This window comes from Zeugodacus cucurbitae, chromosome 6 (genome assembly GCF_028554725.1).
Source record: "Zeugodacus cucurbitae isolate PBARC_wt_2022May chromosome 6, idZeuCucr1.2, whole genome shotgun sequence".
Lineage (NCBI taxonomy): Eukaryota > Metazoa > Arthropoda > Insecta > Diptera > Tephritidae > Zeugodacus > Zeugodacus cucurbitae.
This window is the reverse complement of record NC_071671.1, coordinates 10,015,649-10,033,321: the sequence shown is the minus strand read 5'-3', so window position 1 is coordinate 10,033,321 and position 17,673 is coordinate 10,015,649. Positions and strand designations below refer to the sequence as shown.

At 37.6% G+C, this 17,673-nt stretch overlaps 1 protein-coding gene across 4 annotated transcripts; it reads left to right on the top strand.

The window, feature by feature from the left end:
- The first annotated feature begins 1,292 nt into the window (after window positions 1–1,292).
- LOC105210953 (uncharacterized) lies at window positions 1,293–10,089 on the top strand. Of its 4 annotated transcripts, none has more exons than XM_054233865.1 (5): window positions 1,293–1,421; window positions 5,191–6,642; window positions 8,379–8,654; window positions 8,726–8,861; window positions 9,224–9,513. In XM_054233865.1, exons 2-5 carry the CDS (start codon window positions 5,259–5,261, stop codon window positions 9,288–9,290), a joined length of 1,863 nt encoding a protein of 620 aa, XP_054089840.1. In that variant the 5' UTR covers window positions 1,293–1,421; window positions 5,191–5,258; the 3' UTR covers window positions 9,291–9,513. The 4 variants fall into 4 exon arrangements, with proteins under 4 accessions (XP_054089840.1, XP_054089841.1, XP_054089842.1 ...); XM_054233866.1 differs by lacking the exon at window positions 9,224–9,513 and adding an exon at window positions 9,581–10,089 and having other exon boundaries at window positions 1,341–1,489; XM_054233867.1 differs by lacking the exon at window positions 9,224–9,513 and adding an exon at window positions 9,646–10,088 and having other exon boundaries at window positions 1,341–1,489.
- The last annotated feature ends 7,584 nt before the right edge of the window (window positions 10,090–17,673 follow it).

Genomic DNA, 17,673 nt, shown 5'->3' with positions numbered 1-17,673 from the left:
AAATGCAATAGGTCGCTCATTGCTGTGGTAATTCAGTTTGCACTTTCTCGTTTTACTACGTTTTTAGTTTAATGTTGTGCTCATTTGGAATTCAGAGAATTCTGATCGTCATTGATTCACCATTTCTTCGCTCTCGTAATCATTGAGCGCTATTTTGTATACACTCGCAACATGTTGCACAGAGTATAATAGTTTTGTTCACATAACATGTTGTAACATATACAACTAAACGAGAAAATTTTATATACCAAAGTGATTAGGGTGACGAGTAGATTTTAGAGTAATATCCTAATATATTTGACAACCACGCCTAATTCGTCTATAACCATCGTTCACTTTACAATATATAAATCACGAATCCAAAAAGCTATCGGAATAATACTCTGCACTAATAATGCATTGGAAGTGTGGCAATGCTCATCTAAAACATGTCTAAATTGGAACAAGGCCAGAGATACTGAACATGAGCACCTCAACAAATTAGCCACATGCACCTTTTTAACAAAAATATCGGTAAAATTCTTGCATAATTTATTGAAATTACCTTTAAATCATTAACTACCCTAGTTCCCATATAGGTCGTTGCTTCCGCCGTTTGTTTTTTTTTTTTTTGGTAATTTAAGGCTTTTTTTGTATAAAAACGGTTACAAAAATGCTATTCAAAATATTGGCCGTCGCTAGCTACTACATTTGACCATCTTTCTGGCAGCATGCGTATTCCGTGCAAATGTCGAGAATTTGGCTCAAAAAGTGACATTTCTTCAGTTGAGAATAAGTTTGGGATGCAAACAGATCTCTACATATATTTTGTTGGTTAATGTTGACACAAATGTCCAAGATCGATACAAAACGATTTAATCGATTTAATCGACCATTACTGGACACTAGAGACATTTATTGGAAAACGGTTGTTGTAGACCTGTATTAAAAAACTTCCGCTGGGTTATGCCGTCTATGTCAGTTAATGTTTGAGATTTTTTAATAAAATTAAGTGAGCGTATTGTCGTGGATATAATGTAACATGGAGGTACAAATGGTTGAGATCGGTCCAGGAATTATACCAGCACTCTTATAATATAAATATATTGTATAATGATTTTCGCTACTCCAGTGGACTTTATGTCGAATATAAAATAAATATATAAATAAATAAGTAATGAGTATAACATTTTCGGTTGCACCCGAACTTAGCTCTTCCTTACTTCTTTAAAAAATTTACTCTTATAGCAGCAACTCTCTCACTCACTTCAAGCAAAGCATTTCACTGTAAATACTCAGCTGATCGGTGACTAATAAATATCCATAAACAAGAGCTGATTAATAAAAGCGCAAACGGCTTTAGAATTTTCTTTTTATAAAAATCGCCGCAGTCAGTAGAGAGGAACAACACGTTGAAGTTCACAAAATTACTAGATATAAAGGTGATATAGTCTAAGATAAATACAATCCACAAATTTAAAAACACGTGAATTATTATTTATGTGAATATGTAAGTATAAGTATGTAAAAAAACAGTTAATCAGTTAGAGTGTGCGCGTACTTGCTTATGCGAATAAAACGGAAATGCTCACTGGAAATTACGGTCAACTTACAAAAGCAAAAATAAGTCTATGTTCATACGGTTTTCCGTACTTTTTTCTTGTTTATTAACGGTAACTTATCCTTGGTGTTAGCTATTCCGTTCAACTGGACAAACTTTTTTCTCTCATATATGTAATATTTTCAAATTTTGTTATGAAAATGAACACAAAGTGTGTTGCCCGAGCACAAGCAACTCGGAGCACTTGCCTTTGCCCTTTCCGCGTCGCTCTTTCTAAACATTTTAGAGACTCAGATAAACAAATAAGCAGAAACTGTACATATCTACACAAACGAGTAAATAAGTAACAATTAAAAATACATATACGGTAAATAACAGCTGTTTCGCCAAGCGTTGACGCTGAAGAGTAAGAAATCATGCAAACTTTTATTGTTGACAGCATTTTCAACCATTCACAATAGAATTGTTATAACAATCCACAACTGGCTAACTTTGTTGTTGCTTTTACATGTAAATACCAATAGTAAGATACGCAAATATAAATAGCTGTCATCGATTGGCTAACTGCTATAGACAAGCCAATCGAACAAACTTTCCAAATTTTCATACAAACTGGCAGCACTGAAATCGAATTGTATATACTTGGTCGCATTGAACTCTTCAACCATCTTCTATCTCTAACGTTTTCTGCAACAAATTTAATTTTTATTAAAGTTTTTTATTCAATAAATTCAATACAAAAATACTAACGATTTATCTTCGACTGCCCTTTTCAATTTCAAATTTGTGTATAACAATTTTTATTATTTTGACATTATTTTGTCCTTTGAGCCGTTCACAATAGTAAAATGGTTCTAAAATGAGTAAAACAAAACTTGGTAGCACTCAGCAAGCGACTATTGAAATTTTAATGAGGTATTCGCATACTCTCCAGCACGAATTCAACTAGATATCTTTGTTGTTGCTTTCACATGTAAAATTTTTGACAGGCGATCAGCGCCCAAAGATAGCGAGCAGAGAAGTGACCAATCGATGTATAAGTACATAGAAATTAGAGCTCTTGGTATTCGACTAATCGGAAATCGGTGTTAGATTAACCGGATAGGGCATTATTCAAATAATAATTTTCGGTTCACAGTATCCGGATAGTCGTAAGTTGTCGTCTTTTCGATTAACCGCTTATGTTCGATTATCCGCTTAACAGTTCGTTCTATCGTCGACTATTCGGTTAGGGAAAGTTCATTAAATTTCTATTTTTATTGAAAAAAGTGAAGCTCCCAAGCATAATTGACATTTTCACAAATAAAAAACAAACAATAATCAAAGGCTGCTTGGATTTCAAACAATTTTCATTTATGTATTCAAATGCTCGCAGCAGAGCAACAATTCGAATAGTTGCAGCAGAACTATTATTCAAATAATCGTAGTAGATCGACTATTCGAATAGTCGCAATGTTACGACTATTAAGGGACCTTGTGTAATGGCCTAAAAAAAGGTGATGGGATTGGGAATTTTTTATTAAAAAAAAAATACTTTATCAATTATTTCAATTAATAAAATTTAAAAAAATTTTAAGAATATATTTATACATGTTTAAAGAAAAAAATTAAATATTTTTTAAGTTATAGTCGATCTCCAACGGCGCGAAAAAAAGGTCCTTCACTGCTGCAGTGATTCCGGCCTTCTCCGTGGATGAAATCTAAAAAAAAAAAATCTCGTTAAACTAGATAATATTGTCTTTACAATGACCTACGATAAAATTGACAATATCCGTTTTAAAAAAAATTCTTGAATTTTACCCAAAATTTTTTGATCAGATCAAAAATCGATAGGTCATTGCACGGAGAACTATATATATATAAAACATGTAAAACAAATTCGATAGTGATCGGATCATTTGTTTTTGAGTAATCACTGCAGCAAATTCTGAAAATGCTGTTTCGAGAAAAACGCGTTTAAAGATAAAATTATCGTTTTCACTGTTATAAGTGGATAGTGAAAAATTTCTAGAAATTATTATAATGATATATTTTAGTATACCTGAGAGCCAACAATAGAAACCGGAATCGTGTTATAGGGGCTGGAAGGGACAGTAGACTCTGAACAATACCTCAGGTACGTCTCGTAGCTAATGAGACTCTCTAGCTGACGAGCGGCTGCTCTTTAAATTGCTATAACGCAAAAACTATTTGAAATATCGATTTGAAATTTTAATATGTTATTTTTAAAGGTGTAATCTACCGAAACATTTTTTTTTTTTTTTGAAATTTCACACTTGGTGTGCCCCTTAATAGTATTAATCGGTTAATATTCATCCGAACGGTTACAAACTGGATATTCGAATAATCGGGTTTCGGGTTATTCGAATAATTTTAAGAGCAAATAGATATTTGTACTTTAACAGTTTGTTCTTAACGGTTCACTAGTTCTTATTTGAAAAAAAAAAAAATAATTGAACACATTTTCATGAAATTGATGACTAATTCATTTCAAAAGTATAACAAAAGTGATAATGTGTTAGCAATATATATATAAGGAAGAGACCATAGCGTTAAAGAATTAATAAGATACTAACGGATATATTTTTTTAGACGTGTGGTTTTCAATGAAGCAAAGCCTTTTTCGTAGTTGGTCTTTTTGACAGCTGTTACTTGATTTATACTCAGTTTGGTTTGATTTTCAATTTCATAATTTCAATATGTGTTGTTAATATAGGGTGCCAATTACGGCAAAAAATAGACGAAATTTTGGCTTTCTGGGTTGGAATTCGAGTCAGCCGCGACCGAAGTTATTTTTAAAACATAATGGCAAGCCCTTATCTTTATAATAAACTTAATTCTTGGCTAAAACATTAAATTATATTCGTTTGTTTGTGTTCTTTAAAATCACATGTCTAAAAAAAGCACCCTTTATTTAGCCTATACTTAAAATGAACAAATTTTCAAATATATTAGGTCTACAACTTTCCTTCCGCCGTTTTTTTTTTTTTGTAAATTTAAGTTATTTTTTGTATAAAAACGGTTACAAATGTCGATGAGCCTCAGCTGCACTTTTCTTGGAATTAAAAAAAGAAAAACAAAATTTCCCGCAAATGTCAAGAATTCGGCTCAAAAAGTGACATTTTCAGTTGAGAATATGTTTGGGATGCAAACAGATCTCTACAAATATTTTGTTGGGTTTATGTTGACACAAATGTCCAAGACCGATATAAAAAATCGATTTAATCGACCAGTGATTGACCCTAGAGACATATATTGGAAAACGGCGGAAGCAATTGTATGTACAGTTGAACTTCGCTAGTTCTATTCATGTGATTGATCCACAACAAAACTTAGAACTTTTAGAAGTTCGAGTTATGGAAGTTCAACTGTATATAGAATTTTATAATAACTTGATATTTAAATACATTTTATAAAATCATTAATCATTTCTTTGAAAAATTTTGAAATTTACACCAATTTTGACCTTTATAACATAACTTATAATGAGGTTAGGTGATACCTTATTTTTTTCTTGATAAAAAATGCTAAACAAAACAGAACATTTTTCTAATATTGTATTGCTATCGAAATGTAGTGTATCAATACACCGAATACGCTTCTTTTATGCTTATAGATAACATGAGCTCTTATCTTTTCTTATCTTTCAGTACTTTTGTGTTGTGTATAAATAGTTAGTTAGTGAATTGAAGTCATTCCTTTGCAACAGCTGTGAAAAATGTTTAAAAAGAGTGCAAAAAACGAAAAAAACAATTCCAAAGAAGCAAATAACAATGCACTGGTGCGTCAGGATCCACGCTTGAAAGTGCGTACCGCCACTGCGCATTCGGAGACAACAAATACGACCGAAAAAAGTGCAACAATTTTCGACAATGAAAGAGGCAAAGTGACTCATCAAACGGTAAGGCAAACGGTGACGAATCAAAAGACCGCTCGCATCACTGAGACTTTAATACGTCGCACGCCCACAAAAGAAGAATTGGAGGAATTGTTAATGACGTCTGGTTCCTTTACAAATTTTACCAAACCCTCATCGCAGTGGACCAAACAGGAGACTACAGTTACGCAAACAAATGGCCGCACGCAAACCTCATTTGTACAACATCAAAAACCGACATTTCCACAGCCGACAACAACGACGATGGGGTCGGGGTCGTCATGGAAAGGCATCACTAATAGTAAGCCATCATCAACGTTAGTTGTACATGCCGACAACTATGACCCAAAGTCAATGCTTAGGGCTCTGCCACCACTTACCACCTCTACGCCAGTAACTACCTCCTCACTATTAAATAAACCAATTCGCAATACAACAAGCATCTCTAGCGGAAGTAAGATTACGGCCTCAAAATTAGGTACGAGCTCTAGTGACAATAGTATTGCCAGCAAGAGAGCAGCATTTTTTAATGTAAAACCAACAACAACACCTACCACTTCAACGTCTATAACTAGCTCATCACTATTGAATAAACCAATACGCGCTACAACAACAATAGGCGTCTCTCCTCTGCTAAGCAGTTATAGTTGCAGTCAAAATGGTAGCGGAAGTAAAACGACTCTCCCAAAATTAGGTTCGAGCTCTAGTGACAATAATATTACAAGCAAGAAAACATCATTTTATAATGCAAAACCAACGACAACAATCACACCATTGTCCAACACAGCCACCGGTTATGTTTCACCATATGCCAACAGGCAATATAGATCACAAGATGCGGTTGGTTACTTCTCAAGTACGAAACCCACAAACTCAGCCAGTTCAACATATCTCTCAACGGGTTTGATCACTACAATCCCGCCAACAACAAAGACTTTGCAGCAAAGCAGCAGCTCTATACTACCGAGCAAACCACCGATACCAACTCTGTTTCAGCCTCAAAAGTCACTAAGTGCAAGTGAGGTCAAAATCAAGTCTAATCTAAATCCAGGTTACGCTGTGATTTTCAATACTGTGGACTTTCAGGATAAAGAGAGATTTGGCAAGCGTGATGGCAGCGATTATGACGCGAAACTTCTAAAAGAAACGTTGGAGAAGTACAAATTGAATGTGAACACTAAAAAGAATCCCACTGTGAATAATATTAAGGATACTATTAAGAAATGTGAGTAATTGCAAAAACTTTAAAGATATAATTAATTTAAATTCTTTGTGGAGCACAACTGACTTCACTGACTCTAATACAACCCCATAGTTGAGCTCCATAGTCCCAAATTGGCTTTAGTACTTGATTATATATAAACAGCTTGTTTTCCATTGGAAGCGTGGATCTACTACCGACTAGATGGTAAAACTTAGCAAATTTCCTGATTTGAGGTGAAGAAAGAAAAAATTTGTTGAGACCCGAACAAGTAATGGTTCGAACGTGCGAAGTCTGGAGATTATGGTGGGTGTGGTATGACATTCCATTTAAGCTGCAAAAGCTTTTGTCGAGTCATCAATCTTGTATGAGGTCTCGCATTATTCTGGTGGAACACTACACCTTTTATATTGATCAATTCTGTCCGCTTCTGTTTGAGTACATCATTCAATTTGTCCAGCCATCACAATACAATACAGAATTAATCTTGGTATTGTCAAGCTAAAGTTAAAAATAAACTTCTTCTTCTTGGCTGGCGTAGACACCGCTTACGCGGTTATAGAGGAGTCCACAACAGCGCGCCACGCGACTCTCCTTCTGGCAGTTTGGCGCCAAATGGTTATACCAAGCGATGCCAAGTCCCTCTCCACCTGGTCCTTCCATCGGAATGGAGGTCTACCTCTTCCTCGGCTTCCACCAGCGCATAAACTATCCCTTTGAAATCTCACCAAACAGACCACATAACCATTTATTTAGGTGACTATCGACCTTCGAAATGGTTTGAGCTGGTTCATCCCTTTAAGACCATGATTTCTTGCGATTTACAACATACTTCGGCAGTAACAATGCGCGAAATCAATCCTAGACGACCGTTACCTAGACGGTCGCGTCAGACAAATTTATTATTTTAGCAATCTCTTAGGTTATTATTCGACAATTTGCAGCGATCAACGATTTTATTTTATCCAGGACATCTTGATTGAAATTGCCGGAACGAAACGAACAGAAGGGGACGATTTCGTCACCCCAGGTGCCAAGCTCCGACCCGAGACCGGGATGGATCCAGGTGTCGGTTCCGACTTCCTTTCACCTTCCATTGTACTGCTGTCGTGTTTGTTCTCGTTCGTTTTATTGTTTTTGTTGTTAGATTTAGTGTTCATGTTAAATGGGTTCCCACTCAGAGCCGGTATCCACTCTCCGAGAGGTAGTCGCCTTTGATGGCCCCAATGTTATCTCGTAAACGAGACCAAAGCGAGGGTTGACGCACTTCCTTATGAGGCTATGCATTCAAAGCCGACCAGCGTAAAGAGAGAGTCTTCTCAACCAACACCTACCACACCAACTGAATGGTCACGGGTCACGGTCACGACATTAGCCCGTCAGCCATTTCTGATGTGTGTCACCACATCATACTCAGGTGACAGAATGCCGCACCCACCAGCCCAGGGTTTAACCAATTCATACTAGGTGTTCCTACTCGTTGTCCGAATTCGTGCCTAAGGTAGTTAATCAAGGGGGGTTTGTTAAGGCCATGAAGGCCGCAGGTCATTTAGCGTTACCCAGGGTGCACCACACGGAGGCGACCTGCATTACACCCCTATAGGTACATATGAATATCTAAATAATTTTTAAAAAATTTACTTCGAAATATTTTATGGGTCTATGTCGATAAAATGGCTTCATAAGCAGAAACTGGTACTTTCAATAATTTTCAGTGAGAATCATAATAACATTGTAAATTTTTTTTCATTCATTTCTAGTGACAACTAAGAATTTCAGCAAATATTCTTGCCTAGTAATTGTTATACTAAGCCATGGAAGTGCAAATGATTTGATTGCGGCCACCGATGGAGTATACAATATGAACGAAGTCATACTTTATCCAATACTAGATATACCAACTTTGAAGGATAAACCGAAAATATTCATTATACAAGCCTGTAAAGGCGACCTAGTACCAGGTGAATACAAAACGGATGCGTATACGACACGGGGACCACCCACTGAAATACTAAAATGCTACAGTACTTTTGAAGGTATCACAGTCATAACTGAAATTGCGAATCAACAAATCAATTTATATATCCATATTAAATATTTTTTTAAGGTTATGTCTCATACCGCGGTGAAACTGGCAGCCCATTCGTCCAAGCCTTATGCGATGAAGTAAAGCTTAAAGGAGATAATACAGATATAGAACAGCTCATGAAGAACGCCATAGAAACTGTGAAGACTAAAACTAGGTAAGTAATCTTTTATCGTCGTGAATTTGCGACATTCAAGTTACGATTTTTGTGGGAGCTTCACTTTAATTTGTAATATACAACAAGTCACCTGTGAATTGTGTAAATGTCAAAATTAAGACATTTACAACCTTTCTGAATGTTTGTCTTGAGTTTTCCTCCAATTAGTTGTTTATTTGTTGTAAAAGTTCAAAGCGGTCTGAAATCCATTTTTGTTTTTGTGTGGGATCCCCATCTGTTAATATCATATTTCAAACAATAACATTAATAATGTAGATTGCCTATTAAACTGAAGCCAGAATTTTTATATTCTTAATTTTTTGAGTAAAAATAAACTAACTTTCGTTTTTTTTCTTTAACAGTTCAAAACAAGTTCCGTGCATGACTACTAACCTCACAAAACCATTTGTTTTTGGACATTATGTATAATTAAAATGTAATCTAATTTATATAATATACATATGTATGTAAGAGTATATAGTATAGATATATCAGTAAATTCGTCTTTAAACACATTGTATTTGTATCTGTTAAAAAGGCTGTTACTATTTTTAAACATTGACTGCTGGCAACACTGCCTTCTCTAACAAATAATATTGTTCAATATAATCCCATTTATACTTACAAATATTTCTATAAGAAAAACAATAAATGTACTTGTTTTACTGAAATGATAAAAAATATCTCTTAAAACATTGGAAATACACGCCTTTCATCAGCATCCACAATAATTAGAAGAGTTTGAAATACTACTAGCCGTGTCTTCTTTCAAAAATATGTAAAGACTGGGTCTATAAAACGCAAAGCTGGTTCCGGACGCCTGAAGAAGACTACCGTCAAGGATGACCATTCGGAACACATCCAAAACAGTTGAAGACATTGGAATCGAAGTTCGGTAACTGAATGGAACCGAAATCAGCATGCGGATTGTACGACGGTGCCTCCAAACAACCGGACTAACTGCCCGTCGGCCAGCCAAAAATCCACTATTGTCGGTAAAACTGCGAAAAACACCTCCAGTGGGCTAAATTGCACAAAACTTGAACCAAAGAGGATTGGAGAAAAGTCATATTTTCAGATGAATCCAAAATTAACCACTTCGGTTCAGACAAAATGTCGCACGTTCGCCGAAAAGTTGGTAAACGTTTCTATAATGCGTGTGTCAGACATACCGTTAGGCAGGGGGGGAGCCTAATGATGTGTGGTGGTGTTTTTCTCAACGTGGTGCTGGAAAGTTATATGGACAACGTAATTTTTCTGCACCATGCTATCGAGCGAAATCTGTAAGTAATATTTCAATATGATTAATTCACAATATATGGTTAATTTAGATAAAAATAATATTTAGCAGAATTTGGTGTTTTATCACTGGACTGACCCGGGAAAAGTGCTAATATAAAACTAATAGATAACCTCTGGCACATCATGAAAGTGGGGATAACAAAGAAGAGACCAAGGACTTTTCCAGAACTTGATCGAATAATTGAAAACGTTTGGTATCACTGTTTACCGGTACAAATTGTGCAGGACATGCCTGAACGAATAAAAGCCGTTAGAAAAAATTAAGGAAGCTACGAAATATTAAATGCAGACATTTTGATATCTCTATCAATATTACTGATTTTGAAAAAAAAAAAACAATTTTTTCATGAAACTAGATAAATAAATATACATATTTTTTTAAGCTCCCAAGAGTACATGGGGCGTAAACTCAACACAGTGCTTTAAAACTGAAACTTACTACCGACGGTGAAATACGGAGGTGGACATATTATGGTGTGGGGGTACATATCATCCAAAAGCGTCGGAAATTTTATTTTTTGTTGATAGGATTATGAACCAGACCACTTTTCTGTAAATTTTGAGAGATAGTTTGGAAGAATCCGCCACCAAAATTGGTCCAAAATAAAAAGCCTATATCGTAAGGTCTTGGTTGCTTGAAAATTGTTCCAAAGTTATAGAAACGCCGACTCAATATCCTGACATAAATCCAATAAAAAAATTATGAAGTTAATTGGACAGCCGTTGCGTCAAACCCCGGTTTCATCTCTCACCGCACTAAAAACACGGCACCAGAAAGAATGGTATAAATAGGCGATAATTACATTCTGAAAATTATATCGAATTTGTCAAATCGCTTTAGCGAAGTTATAAAAAACCAACTTAATAACACAAAGTACTTAAAACTGAAAAAAGTTAGTTTTTGAAACGCTTTTCTATTAATTTATCAAAAAAACCGAATATTAAAGTTACTCACTGTATAAGTTTTAACATATCATAACAAGAAATATCCACACATTTACGCTGAAACTTAATCTACTTGCTTGAGTATACATACATACATACATATATGTACATAGATGGAAATTGATCAAAATATCTTCAAAAGAATACTGGTTTGATTCTGATAAAGCTATGCGGAAAATATCAGCAAACACGGTTCTATACTGCATGTTCTGAAAAGTCTAAGGTCGACAGAAGCTGATGAGAAAAACACAGATAATTCAGCTTGTGATACGACCGATAAATTATTCATTCAAACGCAAAGAAAAATACTAGATTCAGGACGGTTAATTGGCGCGAGATTTCACTCAAATGAGTAAGTCAAGATCGGTTGTACTGTCTCACTTTAACAAATAAGTCACAAATCCATTAAAATGCATTCACAAACAATATCTCAAGAATCAACTATGTATGCAGAATTGATTTTTTTCTTGAACTTATGGTTTTCATATTGGTTATAGTTATACACATAACATAAAAATTTTATAAATACATAAATATAAATAGAAAGGAAGCAACTTCAACCAAGTTGTGGATATTGCAACATTCTAATCTTCGAGTGGAAAAAGACTAATGAGATTTAGAAAACAAAGAAACCAAAAGCTTTGAATATACGTAAGTTTATAATTTATACAGTATGTCGATTGCTCCAAATTATTATTAGTATACTCATATTATTTTTAGTCATGTACTATATAGTTATATAATAAATATTAGCCATATTTTCCAAAAGTCACACGGGTTATTTATGTATATCGATTAATTCACCCACCGAATGGTCAGTTAAAATTCATGACCGTGGGTACAAAAACACCTGTTTGACACAAATAGAAATGTATACATATGATGATAATATATGGAGGATGGGATCATGTGTAGAAGTTCACGCAAGTGAGAAAAGTTTTTGATTGTCACTCACTTGGGAGTGGCCAGAAACGATTCTTCTCCACATGGTTCAAGCAGCTCACGACTTCCGGTTTTAGACCAAGTATCCTCTGGGTAGCCAACAGACATCCGTTTGAAGGCGAGCTAAAGTGAGAAGGCGAAGCCCGCTTATGCGGTTGTGCGTAGGGTTTGGGACCCACCACATAAAAACACCCCCCAATGAAAAATCTACGAAAGCCTCGGATGAGACACCCCCCTTTTGATGACGACCTCTGCAAACGTTTTAAGGATAATGATATAAGGGCATGCACCTGGAATGTCCGGACCCTTAATTGGGAAGGTGCCTCTGCCCAGCTGGTTGATGTCCTCATACGACTTAAGGCTGACATCACCGCCATCCAAGAAGTGCGATGGACGGGACAAGGACGGAAGAAGGTGGGTCCTTGTGACATCTACTACAGCGGCCATATAAAGGAGCGCAAATTTGGTGTTGGATTTGTGGTGGGAGAGAGACTCCGTCGCAGAGTCCTGGCATTCACCCCGGTGAATGAACGTCTAGCCACAATCCGCATCAAAGCGAGGTTCTTCAACATATCGCTGATTTGCGCCCACGCCCCAACGGAAGAGAAGGACGATGTGACCAAAGATGCTTTCTATGAGCGCCTAGAACGCACCTATGAGCGCTGCCCCCGCCACGATGTAAAAGTCGTGCTTGGTGATTTTAACGCCAGGGTGGGTAAAGAAGGTGTCTTTGGCACAACAGTCGGAAAATTCAGCCTCCATGACGAAACATCGCCAAACGGCCTGAGGCTGATCGACTTCGCTGGGGCCCGAAATATGGTCGTCTGTAGTACCAGATTCCAGCATAAGAAAATACATCAAGCTACTTGGCTGTCTCCTGATCGAAACACGCGGAACCAAATCGATCACGTTGTGATAGACGGAAGACATGTCTCCTGTGTTTTAGACGTGCGTACGCTCCGAGGACCAAATATAGACTCGGACCATTATCTGGTCGCAGCGAAGATACGCACCCGCCTCTGTGCAGCAAAGAATGCCCGTCAACAAACACAAGGAAGGTTCGACGTCGAAAAGCTGCAATCGCAACAGACAGCCACGAAATACTCTACTCGACTTGCACTCCTGCTCTCTGAGAGCACTCATCAGCATCTCGGTATAAGGGAACTGTGGAACGGCATCTCAAACTCACTGCGTACCGCTGCAGCCGAAACAATTGGTTTTCGGCAACGACAAAAAACAAGCTGGTACGATGAGGAGTGCCGTCTCGCAGCGGAGAGAAAACAGACTGCCTACCTCGCAACATTGCATACGACCACAACACGTGCGGGATGGGATAGATACCGAGAGCTGAAGAGGGAAGCGAGACGCATTTGCAGACAAAAAAAGAAAGAGGCCGAAATGCGTGAGTACGAAGAGCTTGAGAAGCTGGCAGACAGAGGGAATGCTCGAAAATTTTATGAAAAAATGAAGCGACTTAACGAAGGTTTCAAGACCGGAGCATCCTCATGTAGAGACCAAGGTGGTAATCTGGTAACCGATGTCCAGGGCATACTGGGATTATGGAGGGAACACTTCTCCGACCTGCTGAATGGCAGTGAGAGTACAACACCAGGAGATGACGAACCCGATCCCCCAATCGATGACGATGGAACAGATGTTCCATTACCCGACCATGAAGAAATTCGAATAGCAATTACCCGCTTGAAGAACAACAAAGCAGCGGGGGCCGATAGATTACCGGCAGAACTATTCAAATACGGCGGCGAAGAACTGATAAGGTGCATGCATCAGCTTCTTTGCAGAATATGGTCGGAAGAAAGCATGCCTGACGATTGGAATCTCAGTGTGCTCTGCCCAATCCATAAAAAGGGAGATCCCACAATCTGCGCCAATTACCGTGGGATCAGCCTCCTAAATATCGCATACAAGGTTCTATCGAGCGTATTGTGTGAAAGACTAAAGCCCACCGTCAACAAACTGATTGGACCTTATCAGTGTGGCTTTAGACCTGGAAAATCGACAACTGACCAGATATTTACCATGCGCCAAATCTTGGAAAAGACCCGAGAAAAGAGGATCGACACACACCACCTTTTTGTCGATTTTAAAGCTGCTTTCGACAGCACGAAAAGGAGTTGCCTTTACGCCGCGATGTCTGAATTTGGTATCCCCGCAAAACTAATACGGCTGTGTAAATTGACGTTGAGCAACACCAAAAGCTCCGTCATGATTGGGAAGGACCTCTCCGAGCCGTTCGATACCAAACGAGGTTTCAGACAAGGTGACTCACTATCGTGCGACTTCTTTAACCTGATGCTGGAAAAAATTATAAGAGCTGCAGAGCTAAACCGAGAAGGTACAATCTTCTACAAGAGTGTACAGCTCCTGGCGTACGCCGATGATATTGATATCATCGGAAGCAACAACCGCGCCGTTTGTTCTGCTTTTTCCCGCATGGATAAGGAGGCGAAGCGAATGGGTCTGGAGGTGAATGAGGACAAGACGAAATATCTCCTGTCATCAAACAAACAGTCGGCGCATTCGCGTCTTGGCTCCCACGTCACTGTTGACAGTCATAACTTCGAGGTCGTAGATAATTTCGTATACCTGGGAACCAGCATCAACAACACGAACAATGTCAGCCTCGAAATCCAGCGCAGAATAACTCTTGCCAACAGGTGCTACTTTGGACTGAGTAGGCAATTGAACAGTAAAGTCCTCTCTCGACGAACCAAAATCAAGCTCTACAAGTCGCTTATCATTCCCGTCCTGCTTTACGGTGCAGAAGCTTGGACGATGTCAACATCAGATGAGACGACACTAGGAGTTTTCGAGAGGAAAATTTTGCGCAAGATTTATGGTCCTCAGAACATTGGCAACGGCGAATACCGCAGACGATGGAACGATGAGCTGTACGAGTTATACGACGACATTGACATAGTTCAGCGAATAAAAAGACAGCGGCTACGCTGGCTAGGTCATGTTGTCCGAATGGACGAAAACACTCTAGCCCTGAAAGTGTTCGATGCAGTACCCGCCGGAGGAAGCCGAGGAAGGGGAAGACCTCCACTCCGTTGGAGGGACCAGGTGGAGAGCGACCTGGTTACACTTGGGATCTCCAACTGGCGCCGAACTGCGAAGGAGAGAGACAGGTGGCGCACTATCGTCGATTCGGCTATAACCGGCTAAACGGTTGCAACGCCAATCACATACATACATGTGATGTATATGCAACCGTTTAACCAGTTATAGCCGAATCGATTATAGTGCGCCACTTCTCTCTTTCCTTCGCAGTTCGGCGTCAGTTGGAGATCCCAATTGTAACCAGGTCGCTCTCCACCTGGTCCCTCCAACGGAGTGGAGGCCTTCTCCTTCCTCGGCTTCCACCGGCGGGTACTGTATCGAACACTTTCAGAGCGGGAGTGTTTTCGTCCATTCGAACAACATGACCTAGCCAGCGTAGCCGCTGTCTTTTTATTCGCTGAACTATGTCAATGTCGTCGTATAACTCGTACAGCTCATCATTCCATCGTCTGCGGTATTCGCCGTTGCCGATGTTCCGAGGACCAAAAATCTTGCTAAATCTAGTGTCATCTCATCTGATTTTGACAGCGTCCAAGCTTCTGCACCATAAAGCAGGACGGGAATGATAAGCGACTTGTAGAGTTTGTTCATTAAAACATACATAAAATATAGATTTACCCACAGTTTTAGTTATTTATTTCGCAACAAGTTGTATTTAAATACATTAAAACATGTAATTTGTAATTTTGTTTGTTGCAGTTTGCTATTATTTGGCTCTTGACGTCTATATCTCATGCCTTTGTTACACGATTTAGGAAATCTATAAGTATAAAATCATATTTTTTGTGTGCCTCCATACGATATAGAAAGACTCTTTTAAAATTGTTCCCTGATAGTAAAATTTTAAATTTTGTATAATGTCCTGGTCGAAAAGTTCGATTTATGGAAGGAAATTTGTATGAAATTTGGCTTCTAAACGCTATTGCCAATTCAAGTGTTCGAGTTATGGAGATCTTCGACTTATAGATGGTTCGAGTTATGGAAGTTCCACTGTATATACAAATTCATTATAATACATAGATGTATATATATATATTTTTTATTTTAAGCAAAATGTAGAGTGTCATTGATTTAGTTTCGGACGAAACAGCTGACACTCTGAACATATTAAAGTTATTGAATTTCTTTTAATACACAAATATCGCCGAAAAATTGGTAAGTAATCGATGGATTATAAAATTATCTTTTGCCAAAAACTATGACTTTATTTAAAACAACATGCCCTTTTGTAGATACCTGTTATGTCTTAATGTTCAAGATTAGAAAGAAACTGTTTGTGGACGAGACAACTGATCACTCCTGCCTAAAACCATTCGTCTCTTCATCCTAAACAAAATCGCAACCTTACTTTTGATTTGCGTCTTACTCAGCCAGTATCGCAGGATTACAACAAGCTTAAATACTGCTTTTATATGGAAACAAATGGTGTTTACTAATTGCAAATTCTCATTTCACAATTTATATAATTTTGTGAAAATCTGCATATTCGGTATATGGTCAATAGGTATACGTAATTTGGATACTAACTTATGTGGGACTTTTTTTTGTTGATTTATCTTCTAATTTCCGCGTCAAATAGTTCAATGATCACTTGACATTTTTATCTTGAATTTTCCAAGCATCTGGAAACTACAAAGCGCGCATACAAACTATTGCATTCACACATGTATGATTGCAGATTGCAGTGTTTGTATATCTAAGCTCAACTGTTGAATTGTGATTGACATCAACATGCACATTTCTATTAAACATCATCATCAATAACAATTTGTGCAATTACAAATGAATTAAATACTTACGACCTCAAATATTTGCCATTGCACATGCATATAGACTTAGATATGTATATTCATATGCAGTATATATGTACATCGTTGATGGATGAGTTATGCTCGTCAACTTTGACATGTCTAAGAACAATTTGTTGCACGCAAAACACTTTACATTTAATTTAACTGCATTGACATACATTGACGCATTTATTCATACATATAGACACACATCAGAGTCGACACTATAGAAGCGCGTCATTGAAGAATTATTCCACTTGAATTGCGGTTTTTAGAATTGTTGATTTTATATCTGCCATAAAAAACACAGTGCCTCTAACTTAACAGAACTATCAAAGAAATGTGAAGTTGAAACCTATTGCAATTCACTCGACGGAGTTTATGTGAGCCTTATGTGTCTAACAGTAGACCAAAAATGTAACACGTGAGAACTTTGCCAAAAGTTAAATTAGTGACATTACAACTTACAAAGTTTTAGAAAATTATCTCCTGATCTCCTTAAAGACCTACTTTGTATTGAGCCCCTTGAAGTTGATTATATCAACTAATTTCCGATCACAAATGGGTTTCAAACACGCCGATCCCGCAGACACCGGATATCCGCCGAAATGAAAAAAAGCTTCCTAGGAAAGCTTTCGTTTCGTCTGCAATAGTAAACGAGTAAGAAAAGGCTAAGTTCGGGTGTAGCCAAACATTTTATACTCTCGTGATTTTTTTATTTAGCTTTATTAAGATAACACTCCCATAAA